This window comes from Sus scrofa, chromosome 15 (genome assembly GCF_000003025.6).
Source record: "Sus scrofa isolate TJ Tabasco breed Duroc chromosome 15, Sscrofa11.1, whole genome shotgun sequence".
Taxonomy (NCBI): domain Eukaryota; kingdom Metazoa; phylum Chordata; class Mammalia; order Artiodactyla; family Suidae; genus Sus; species Sus scrofa.
The window spans coordinates 48224476-48236709 of NC_010457.5; the positions used below are offsets into that span (position 1 = coordinate 48224476).

General features: G+C 41.2%; 1 protein-coding gene across 12 annotated transcripts in view; it reads left to right on the forward strand.

Annotated features, from left to right (window-relative positions):
* Window positions 1–12234, forward strand: part of NSD3 (nuclear receptor binding SET domain protein 3) — a 126542-nt gene that overhangs the window by 105344 nt on the left and 8964 nt on the right. For 7 of the 12 annotated variants that reach the window (XM_021075908.1, XM_013984071.2, XM_021075909.1 and 4 more), the window contains 5 exons: window positions 3373–3575; window positions 4269–4381; window positions 5226–5495; window positions 10375–10491; window positions 11974–12115. In XM_021075908.1, the coding sequence (XP_020931567.1) occupies window positions 3373–3575; window positions 4269–4381; window positions 5226–5495; window positions 10375–10491; window positions 11974–12115 (845 nt within the window). Of the gene's footprint in view, window positions 1–3372; window positions 3576–4268; window positions 4382–5225; window positions 5496–10374; window positions 12116–12234 lie in introns of all 12 variants that reach the window. The other 5 variants (XM_021075910.1, XM_021075913.1, XM_021075916.1 and 2 more) reach the window with 2 other exon arrangements.

The following is a 12234-nucleotide window of genomic DNA, read 5'->3' on the forward strand; positions in this document are numbered from 1 at the left end:
GGAAAATTTTTTTGCATTCTAATTAGATATATATTAATTTCCTATTTCCAATAAAATTAAGAGTTTATATCCTGGCCAAAATAGCTTTTTTCCCCTAAATCTGATCCATTTTAGTTCTAGCCAGACACTAAATTGTGCAAAGAGAGCTTTTTTAGAATTTAAAGAGAGATTATTTCACTAGGGGCTTTTAGTTATTAAGGGAATGAAGTAAGAAATATGTGTGATTGCCAATATTTTAATAACTCTTTTCTCCTTTTAAGAAGCCTGTTTCCAAACAGGCCTTCACTGAACAGGAATAGTGAGATATTTTTAAAACTCTACATTCTACATTTTGAGGCATATGTTTACCATTTTACAAGAAAATAGATACTTTTCAGGAGAACACAGTGGAGTTCTGCTTTTCAGTAAGAATCTATGTTTCTAGAATTTTGAACATACTATAATTTTTTTTAAAAAAGGGCTATGTTTTCTCTGCTTTAAAAACACTACTGGAGTTCCCGACATGGCTCAGCAGTTAATGAACCCGACTAGCATTCATGAGGACCTGGGTTCGATCCCTGGCCTTGCTCACTGGGTTAAGGATCCGGAGTTGCCGTGAGGCGTGGTGTAGGCCAGCAGCTGCAGCTCCGATTGAACTCCTAGCCTAGGAACATCCCTATGCCGCAGGTGTGGCCCTAAAAAGACTAAATAAAATAAATAAATAAATACAAAAACACTACTTGCTCACCTATTTAACTTTAAAAACTTCATTTTTAGGTAAGATAAGGAGCATTGAGAAGCCCTCCCCAACTAATTTTTTTAAACATATGACAGGATTCCTCCAAGTTCTTTTAGAAAGTTGACAGTTTGAATACATAAATACTTTTATACTTTGTGGCAAAAGATAAAGTTTTAAATGGCAAATATCAAACGAGGGGAAGTATTTGTTCTTCTCTTCGTAAGAAAAGACAAATACCTTACCTAGAAAAAGGAGAAAGAGCCAGTTTTCAAAAGAATAAGCAAATAGAAAATAAAAACATAAAAAAATGCTCAGCTTCACTAAAAATCAATGTACATTAGAAACAAAGTGGGAGAGCTCCTGTCATGGCTCAGTGGTAATGAACCCAACTAGTATCCACGAGGACTTGGATTTGATCCCTGGCCTTGCTCAGTGGGTCAGGGATCTGGCATTGCGGTGAGCTGTGGTGTAGGTCGCAAACTCAGCTCAGATCCCTCGTTGCTGTGGCTGTGGTGTAGGCCAGCAGCTACAGCTCTAATTCTGCTCCTAGTCTGGGAACTTCTATATGCCTCAGGAGCAACCCTTAAAAGATCAAAAAAAGAAACAAAGTTGTTGGGTTTTTTTGTTCACTTAACAGACTGGCAGAGATTTAAGCTAATGATTTTGCAGTTGAGGGCATGGGGAGAAGGGTGCTCCCGTATAGGACGTCACATATCAAAACTAACCATGCGGCCCTTTAACCTAGCACTTCCCCTTCGGGGAATTTTATTTAAGAGAAAAAAATGGACAAATGGGCAAAAATGTATTTATAGGGTATTCATTGCAGTATTATTTCTAATTGCAAACATTTGAATAATCCAAATGTTCAGTCAGGAGGGGATTTGTCAGATAAATGACAGTATATCCATATTGAAGAACCTTGAAGCCAGTGGAAGGGTAATGCTGGTTCCTATAGTAATATGGGAAGATACCACGATACACAGTTGAATTTATTTTTAGGAAGCATGTTTAATACTGTATACATCATCTTTCCATGTGTTCATACAACTTTAAAAAATTGTAGATACAGAATTTTTTTTTAATCTCTCTTTTTTTTTTTTCTTTTATGGCTACTCCTGAGGCATATGGAAGTTCATAGGTATATATCTTTATCTTTCCAGGAGGGGAGGGGTGTAGGTTGATAACCAATAGATCAAACATTCCTGGATAAGAAATATCTAAAACAGTGTAAGAAGTCTTTATTTTTTAAAAAAGTTTTTTCTTATTAAGCCTGCACCTGTGGCATTAGGAAGTTCCCAGGCCAGGGGTTGAATCAGAGCTGCAGCTGCAGGTTAACTATAGTCACGATGCTGTACATTACATATTTCCTTTTTAAAAAACTTGAATATGAAAATATGTTTGACTTAATTTTAATACTTAAATTTTAATCATATTACTTTTTAAAGAAGCCCAAAGCAGTGCTCCTGTTCACAGTCCAGTGAGATTTTATATGCAGCTCAGATTCTTCTTGTTAGTTTTGCAAAGACTTTGATCCATGAACTAACTCTCAAGGTATTTTTTCCCAATCAGGCCTCACTGGGCGCCATGAAACTGTTCCTTTTCAATTACCTGTTATTCCAACATAAAACTTCCTCGAGGGACGAGGGCCTGGGACAAGGTGGCAGGAAGCACCTCTTTCTCACTGACCCCACATGTGCATCCAGAAATAATAACCACTGCCCAGACTACTTGGAGGGGAACCAGATGTTGATTACACAAAATAGAGCTGCTTTGTTTTAACAATTTTTTCTCTCTTTCTTTCTTTTTGTCTTTTTAGGGCTGCAGCCGCAGCATATGGAGGTTCCCAGGCTAGGAGTCAAATTGGAGCTGTAGCCGCTTGCCTACACCATAGCCACAGCAACACCAGATCCCTTCACCCTTCAGTTCCCAGCTTGCCCAATTGTGGGAGCCTGCCCAGTGTGTCTCACAGGTGGTTCACTGGGTGCTATGGATCCAGCCATTATAGCATAAAGCAGCTATGTTTTCAGTCCTGTCCTTAATCACACATTTATTATAATCTAAGATGAATTGGATTCTGAAATACACACTGGTATAAGCCTTAGTACATTTGACCAAAAAGTATTTATTCAGGTCGATTAGAGTCAGTAAGTGCCCATTTGAATGGGAGTGGCCGTTCTTAAATGTAATACCACTTTATTCTCAAACGATTCCCATGACAAGTAGGAATAAGCTTTTACACCTTGAAAAATAATCTTTGTATTAAGATTGTCACATTTAGAGAAAAGCATGCCTTTTCTAGGACCAAGTATTATTGGTAAATTCTAATTCTGAAGTTGTAAAGTGGGTTCATTATTACCTTATTATTCTTTATAACCTATTTTTTCATGATATACATTCTTTTATAAATATAAAGGAAGAATATATTAAGGAAGAAACTAGATGGAGGCCTGGTTTGTTTGGTCTGTGTTCACCATTTCATTCATTAAATCATTCATCCATACGTTGTTAGATGATGTACAGTTTGGACATGATTAAAGATAAGCAAGGTGTTTTGTGTCCTTGGATTCTGAATGAAAATTGCAGAGTACAAAAGCTTTTCCCACTCCCGCCAGCTGTGTAAAGCGTGGTGCGATTCTCCCCGCTCCTGCTTGCAGGTGGTGGCCGGCAGAGATCTGCAACCCCCGTTCTGTGCCGCTCAACATCCAGGGCCTCAAGCACGACCTGGGGGACTTCCCAGTGTTCTTCTTTGGGTCTCACGACTACTACTGGGTGCATCAGGGACGAGTATTCCCTTACGTCGAAGGAGACAAAAGCTTTGCTGAGGGACAGACTAGTATTAACAAGACCTTCAAAAAAGGTAACGTTGGATGATGTTTACAGTGGCCCAGAGCTGCCGCTCCAGCCTGGCTCTCTTAACCCCGCCTAGTGTGCATGGGCCATGGGTCTAGTAGTAGAGAATTTTCACCAGCTGTTCTGATCCGGCGTCTGTAAGCTTCCAGACCTGGTAGGACCACATCCCAGTCCAGTCACTGGAAAAGTACACTACGTAGAGTAGACTGTTCTGTGTATGCGAAAGGAGTTTCTTCAGGGATCTTTCTGCAAACACGGAGACTCCTGGGAACACATGGTCTCCGTAATCAAGTGAAGCACCTTTGCCACGGAAGAACAGCAGACACTTCCCATGAAGAGTCTTACAGCTGTTTTTGCAACAAATTGACAGAAGTTTAGCTTTCTGGGTAAGAGTGGCATGAATTTAAATCAGGTACAAGGTAGAAAGCTGCCCTCCCGTTTGTGCCGAAGTTCTGATCACTGAAGTGGGCCCTCCTCTCTAGGAGGCAGCTTGCACAGAGCATTGTGTTCAGCCATAAATGAGTTATATCCTGTGTCACTCTCACCCTATCCTGGTGGTAAATGCTTATTATTTTCAGTATATAAGTTTAAAAAGAAAACCTCAGGCCAGATTCAGCGTATTGGGAAGGCAGCATAAAACTACTCTAACAATGTTTTTTGTTTGTTGGTATTTATGTATTTTGTCTGTCCTTGTTGCTAGCACTGGAAGAAGCTGCAAAACGTTTCCAGGAATTGAAAGCACAAAGAGAAAGTAAAGAAGCACTTGAGACTGAAAAAAACTCAAGAAAACCCCCTCCTTACAAACACATCAAAGTGAGTCTTTACCCATAAAAACCTTAGAATATGATAAACAAGGTGAAATGCATTGCTCAGTATCTCGAAGGCCCTTGCTGACCCCTAAAAACTTTTGCTGAGAGTTCTCATTGTGGCTCAGTGGGTTCAGAACCCAACTAGTATCCATGAGGATGCAGGTTGGATCCCTGGCCTTGCTCACTGGCTTAAGTATCTGTCGTTGCCATGAGCTGCAGTGTAGTTTGCAGATGCAGCTCTGATCTGGTGTTTTAGTGGCTTTGGTGTAGGCCAGCAGCTGTAGCTCCTATTAGACCCCTAGCCTGGGAACTTCCATATGCCATAGGTGCAGCCTTAAAAAGAAAAAAAAAATTTTTTTTTTGCTAATTTCTCCCTGGTCTTCAGTAGAACAAACAGAGCTTCTGTTGGAGTGTCAGTCAGAGCTGTGGCTGCTGCCCTGTGAGGTCTCTGATGAGCCCCGCAGACCAAGGAGCATCACATGTGACGTGAAATGCTGTTCTTGCTCCATCAGCTTGTCCTGTAACCAAATGAGACTATAGGGAGTTAGCCCCCTTTCTTCCAGAAGAGCCCACAATTGTTTTTCAGTTAGGAAATTTTCATCAACTTGATCAGTTTTCATCAAGGAGAAATGCACAGGATAAATAAGTAAGAACTCACATCATGTTTTGCTATGTTTGTTGACTGAGGAGAGGCAGTTACTATTCTTGTTTTACTTGGGGGAAACTATGACTGAGAAAAAAAGCCTTCCTCGGGGTCACACCCCCAGGCAGCAGCAAAGCCAAGAGGGTACCAGTGTTTCTTGTCCCTGTTGATGTTTTTCCCTCCCATTTGTGATCCTGTTGTCCAGGCTAACAAGGTAATAGGAAAAGTACAGATCCAGGTTGCAGACCTGTCGGAGATTCCCCGCTGTAACTGCAAGCCCGCCGACGAGAACCCCTGCGGCTTGGAGTCTGAGTGCCTGAACAGAATGCTGCAGTACGAGTGTCACCCGCAGGTGTGCCCGGCGGGGGAGCGCTGCCAGAACCAGTGCTTCACCAAGAGGCTCTACCCTGATGCCGAGATCATCAAGACAGAGCGCAGAGGCTGGGGCCTCAGGACCAAAAGGAGCATTAAGAAGGTAGCATGGGACAGACCAGGACCCATGCCTCTGAGGGGTGCTCCAGTCAGGATTAAATATGTGGGCATTGGTTTCAAAATTGTGAAGCTTCCCAAGTTGAGAGTTGGGCACTTCTTGAGCAAAGAAGTGGTAAGAAGAGGTAATAATAAAATGAACATAAACTTTGGGTTTCCTATAATCAGTTTTATAAAGGGGAAGAGATACTGGTCATCCCATTTGAAATATTTTTTACCTGTTAAACAAAATAGATTTAGAATAGTTGAAAATGCAAAATAGTAAAGTTAAGAATGTGCTGGGACAGAAAATAGCAGCCCAGGACTTGGCTCCAACATCACAGTTCATCAACCTCCCTGAGCCTCAGTTGCTTCATCTCTGAAATGGACCTAATAACCCCTGCCCTACGTATGTACAAAAGCAGCTAGAAAAAGTTGAGTTCTTTAGTACTGATAAATTCATTCTTATACTTTGAGGTAATTTTTCAAGGTAGCCTCTTCATTTAACACAAGAAATGCATGCCCATTGTAGACAAAAATTTTAAGGCAAATAACACAAAGAAAATTGAAAATCACCAGGAAATCTTACTGTTCAAACAGTGGCTCTCAAACTTTAGAGATCCTGAGACTTTCCCAGAGTCCTTGTTAAAACAGTGTCAACTGAAATATTGGTAATAGGCCCAGATAATCTGCATTTTAAAACAAGTCCCCACCTGCCTCCCTGCCAACGCATGTGTGCACATGCGTGGACACACACACACACACACACACACCCCACCCACCCCGCCTGGCGCCATAGGCAGAACTGGTAGACGTCTTCACTGAGAGAAGTGGGCCGTGGGCCCAGGAGAAAGTTAAACTACTCTCAGCATTTTTCTGCCTCTTTAAAGATTTCCTTTGTAATGAAGAAATACCATACAATGTAGTAAAGAAAATCAAACAATACAGAAAAGAAAATAATGAGCGAAATTGCTCCTTCATCCCCTCAATTCCTGGTTTTCTCACCAAAATGACCATTGTTCAGAGGTTGGTATGTAGCCTTTTAAAACTTTTTCTATGCAGTTATATACATAAATACATACACAAATACATATTCATATAGTCTGTATTTGTTGGGTTTTTAAAAACATAAATATAATCATATATATTACTCGTTTTTTCCTCAGTTTATCAGAAAAATATTTTTATGGCAGTTCATACAAGTTTTACCTCATTCTTTTTAATAGTCTCATTGTATTCCCTAGTAAAATGTACCTTAATTTATTTAGCCTATTTTCCAGTAAATTTATATATTTTAATTCTATTGACCATCTCTCTTCATGCACCTGTGTCTGTAGTTTAGATTGCTTTGGTGAAACGGCTTTATTCTGCATGTCTATTAAGCTGCTGCCCTGTGCCTCCCACTGTCCCAGGCACTTGGAGACAGCAGTAAGCAGGACACCTTTACGGGACCGTCAGGGACAGATGATAACCAGACCTGTCCTGCTGCATGCCACCAAATGCTGCAGAGAAAACTAGAGCCGTCAAAGGGGAGGGCTGGGGGAATGTGACAGAGATCACTGTTCTGAATCAAGGGTTGAAGAAGGTCTGACCTGAACCGGGGAGGAGAAGCTTGGGGAATGAGGCCTTCCTGCTCCGGGGCTGGAGAGGGCCCAGGACAGGGTGTGTGTAAGCAGTGGCAGTGGGGGGCAGCCAGGAGCAGGTGGTGTGGGGCCATGTTGGCCACAGGACGAGAACTTCTGGAGGGGCTTAGCAGGAAGTGCCTGGCTCTGACTTGATACATTTTCTGTTGCTGCACAACAATATTGGCACAAACTTGGCAACTTAAACACATACCATGTTTTATTGTCCCCCAGGTGCCACAGGTCAGTGCTGAGCAGGTCCAGTCCATAGGTTCTCAGCAGAGTGTAGTGAGGCTAGATTCTGGTTCTTGTGCTTCAGGGAAGGATCCACTCTTGGCACAGTTCAGTTCTTTGCAGTAAGGTCTGAGAGCTTCGGTGTTTGGAGTTGTCTTACTGCTCTTAGCTTCTAGAGGCTGCCCACATTTCCCTGCAAATGGGGTTCCCAACATGGCTGTTTGCTCCCTGACAGCCAACGAGGGAGAGCAGCACTCCAGCAAGGTGGATGCTAAGGTCCTAAAGGAACAACCACACATAACCACACACATTCTGTCACCTGGGTTAGAAGCGAGTCACAGGTCCTGCCCACTCAGAGGACAGGATCACACAGTGGCATGAACACCTGGGAACCACGGGGGCCACCGTTAGAGTCTCTCCACCACACCTGGGCTTCAAAAGTGTAACTTGGCTGTACTATGGAGAATTTATGATAATGGAGAAAGAGCCATAGAAAGGAGACCATTATAGTGGAGGAGAGGTGATGGGGGCAAGGACTACGGGTTGTACTGGACAGGAAAGACCTGGTTGAATTTCTGACATTTTGAAGGCAGAGACAACAGGATTTGCCAGCACATTTGGTATGTGGATTGGATTGTTTGGTCAAAGGCCATGTGCATTTAACAAGTCATTATATAATGCACACGTTTTGATATTACTTTAGTGCTCTGCATATCATGCTTGCAAATTTTTGCCTATGATTTTCAGGGGTTATGAGAGCCATCCTGAAATCTATTCAGTTTAATACCCTTGTAATAGTAGTTACATTCATTCTAAGTCATATTCTTTTTTTTTTTTTTCTAAGTCATATTCTAACTTACTAAATTAATGATGTAATCCAGAGAAAAGAAAATACAATCAAGATTATTCTGCCTTTTAGCACTTAAGGAATTACTAATATAAGACAATTGGTCTTTTACAGAATATTCAGGAATATACAGTCACTGAACAGCATAATCATGAAGACTTTGTAGCAAGATGGTTTGGGTACATTTAGGGGACAGAAGCCAAGTAGGAAACTGAATGTACACCAACCAGTCCCCTTCTTTTCACACTTGACAAATTTCTAAAAACATGTGCCAGAATCAACAAGAGATGTCCTGTTATGGTTTCTTTCTTAGGAAATAAAAAAAATTATATTAAATACTGAAATAAACCCTGTCTTCTTGCCTTGCCTTTAAGGATAGATGTCTAGCATTTTGAACGTTCTTTGTTATTTTTATTCACAATTGAATTCACAGTTAATGGATTCTAAGTCCAGCAAGAAACTCTTTTGAGGCTAAAGATTTGTCACTTTCTGGATGCCCAAAATATTTTTTACAAAATAGCTAGACACATTTCCTCACAGTGGCATCCAATTTATGAGACTTGTACTCCTCACGTTTGATACCAGCACATTCACTTTTCTACATTCACTCATTTTCACAGAATAGAAAATATAAACCATAATAAATGGTTTTCAGGCCTTTAAATCCACAGAACCCTCAAAAGAAACTTTAACTTGAATCCCAATATGTAAAAAAAAAAAAGTGAAGTGGAGCAGATTTGATTTAAATTCTGCTCTGTAGGTTTTCATTAAAGAAAACTTGCCATAAAATAGTTGAGTTATAGTAACACTAGATGGCAGTGCAGCTGAAATAGCAATGAAGCCTATTCCTTTGAGGGCAGCAAAGCCATGTTAAAAGTGCAAAATGGTTTCATCAGCCGAGGTCCAAGTCCAAACTGGGTGTAGGAACAGCCACTCAAGGCCGACACACGTAGTACAGAGCCTGCAGAACTAACACAACAGTGTAAATCCACTATTCTCCAATATCAGATAAAAATTAAATTTAGGAGTTCCTCTTGTGGCTCAGCTGAAACGAACCTGACTAGTATCCATGAGGATACCGGTTCGATCCCTGGCCTCGCTCAGTGGGTTAAGGAACAGGGGTTGCCATGAGCTGCAGTGTAGGTTGCAAACGCAGCTCAGATCTGGTGTGGCTGTGGCTGTGGCTATGGTCTAGGCCAGCAGCTGCAGCTCCAATTAGACATCTAACCCGGGAATCTCCATATGCTGCAGGTACAGCTGTAAAAAGAAAGAAAGAAAAAACAGAAGCAATAGATAGTATCAAAAATAAAATAAGGAGCCTTTCACTACACATCTGTTGAACAGCCAAATAAAAAACAGTGACTATACCAAATGCTGGTGAGGATATGGGAAACTAGCCCCTTCATACATGGGGAGTGTATAGTAGGAATACAAAATGATACAGCGACTCTGGCAAATAGTTTGGCAGTTTCTTAAAAAAAGAAAAAACAACAAAACACCGTGTGTCCCAGCATTTATCCCAGAGAAGTGTAAACCTCTGTCTACACAAAAGCTTGATCGGAACGTTCATAGAAGCTTTATTGTAGTAGCCAAAATATGAAGACCTTTCAGATGTTCTCCTGCAGGTGACCATTATACAAGCGGTGGTACGTCTGTGCTGTGACCACTCAGTAGGAGAGAGAGTGTGAACTACTGATACTCACAATTGAGATGGCTCTCGAGGGAATTAGGCTCAGCTTTTCTTTAAAAAGCCAATCTCTAAAGGTAACATACTGTGAGTCCATTTACAGAACTCTCTCAAAATGACAGAACTATAGGATTGGAGAACAAACTAGGGATGGTGGATGGGTGTGGTTATAAAGGAGTAGCACTGGGAATCTCTGTGCTGCCAGAACGGTTCTGTGCCTTGACTGGTGGTGGTTACCTGACTCTCCAGCTGGTAGAATTCCATAGCACTGCACACGTGCTCACACACACCGGAACACGAGTGAGTGCATGTGAAATTGGTGAAATCTGAATAAGGCTTATAGATTGTACCAATGTCAATTTTCTGGTTTTAATTTTGAACTCTAGTTATATTTCCAGGAATGTTTTTGGCTAATTCTCTCAGATTATACATGTGTGGTTAAGGAACGCTTTCTAATCTGATACACTGTTTTTATATATTGCATGCTCCTCTGCAGGGTGAATTTGTAAATGAATATGTCGGTGAATTAATTGATGAAGAAGAATGCAGATTGCGAATCAAGCGAGCCCACGAGAACAGTGTAACTAATTTTTATATGTTAACTGTTACCAAGGTAAAATTGCTTTTTTGTTTTTGGTAAGAAAAAAGGATTTTTTGGTTTAGTTCCATGGCTTTAGGTTGAACTCGGTTTCCTTCCTCTAATTTGATTTTTTTTCAGGCAAATTAGATTGGTTTGCAATAGCCAGTACGCTACCCATTATAACACACTCATCATAGCAGAGTATACAAGTGAATGATTATTGGAACGTTGCCCAGGTCCTGTGTGACAGCACTGTGAGTGAGAATAGGAACAGCCAGGAACAGGGTTAACACACTTGGATTTTAGTCCCAGCTCTTAGACTCTGAAAGACCTGGCCCTCAGTTTCTTTATCCCCCACGGAGAGGGTCAGCTCTGTAGTCTCACTTATAAACCACCATTAAAGTTCTACTCTAGCAAAAGTCCTAACGTGAAATTGTTCTGTATATCTAAACTTTTTTTATGAGTTAGAAGGAATGAACGCTGTCATAAGAAAACGACAGTAAAGCTTCTGGATTAATACGTGCAACTGTAAGTGCTGCTGGATGCATGTTATAGCAAAACTGTGTCATTTGATTTCTTCAACAGTCCTCTGATTCACAGAGGACAGGAAACTGAGGTCCAGCCGTCCTAAGTGATTTGTTGACTGTATTGGGACAGTTTAATGCAGAGTGAAGACTAGTACCCATGTTTCCTGTGCTCCATCCGGGCTGTCTCTAAAACTGAGTCAGAGTATCATTAAAATTAAGAGTTGGAGACCATTTAAAAAAAGCATTATTTTAACTGATATGTCATTGTTTGAAAGCTTTACAACTTCATGAACATATACTTTATAAACATAAAATGCGTGTATTTATGACTGCTGATCGGTCCCTTAAGTCTTGTCCTCACTGCCAGTGGCCCTTCCAGCCATCGTGACAACCCTGGGGAGGCTCCATCCTCTAGAGCTTTTCCAGATTATCAGAGTTTAAACTCAAGGAGCCAAAATGTTGAGCTTTTTACTGTATTTTGAACTTTAGTGTAAGTAAAATTATATCCCAAATTGTAGTCCTCCCATCCATCAAATTTCCCAGTCTTCATCAGAGGAGAAGTTTCTCCTTTCTCCTGCCCCCTTTAGGGCCTCAGCTCCACCCATCCACCCCTGCCAGCCTTGAGTCTGTTCAGACCTGGGAAGCAAAACCCATAGTTTCCATCATAGGAGCACTGTGCACAGAAAATACCTTTCCTTGAGGCTGGGCCAGCTCATCTTCCGAGTAGCATTGTTCTGAGGTCTGTTTGTTCCTAGAAACAAGGTTTAAAAGATGCTACATTTCACTTTATGTTAACTGCCTTGACTCGATCATCAAGCAGAGAACTTAAGTCAATTGTGGGCAAGCACATTTGCAGAGTCATCAGTGGTCAGACATCAGCGGGGGGCAAACGGTGGTGCCTCGTGGCTCTTGCCTGAGTCGGATGTTTCTCAGAAGCATATGCTCCATTTTATGTCAAAGGAACTTTTCCACTCTTTTCTTTCTCAAGGACCGTATCATTGATGCTGGCCCAAAGGGAAATTATTCTCGCTTTATGAACCACAGTTGTAACCCAAACTGTGAAACACAAAAGTGGACAGTGAATGGCGATGTTCGAGTTGGACTTTTTGCTCTTTGTGACATTCCTGCAGGTAAAAGCAACTTGTTCCCTCCCTGGGAAGCAAGTATATCTTCGAAGGCAGGACATACTTCAAGTATATATTCAAATAAGATAAAGAGCTATTTTTAGAATTGTTATCTGCCAGGAAGA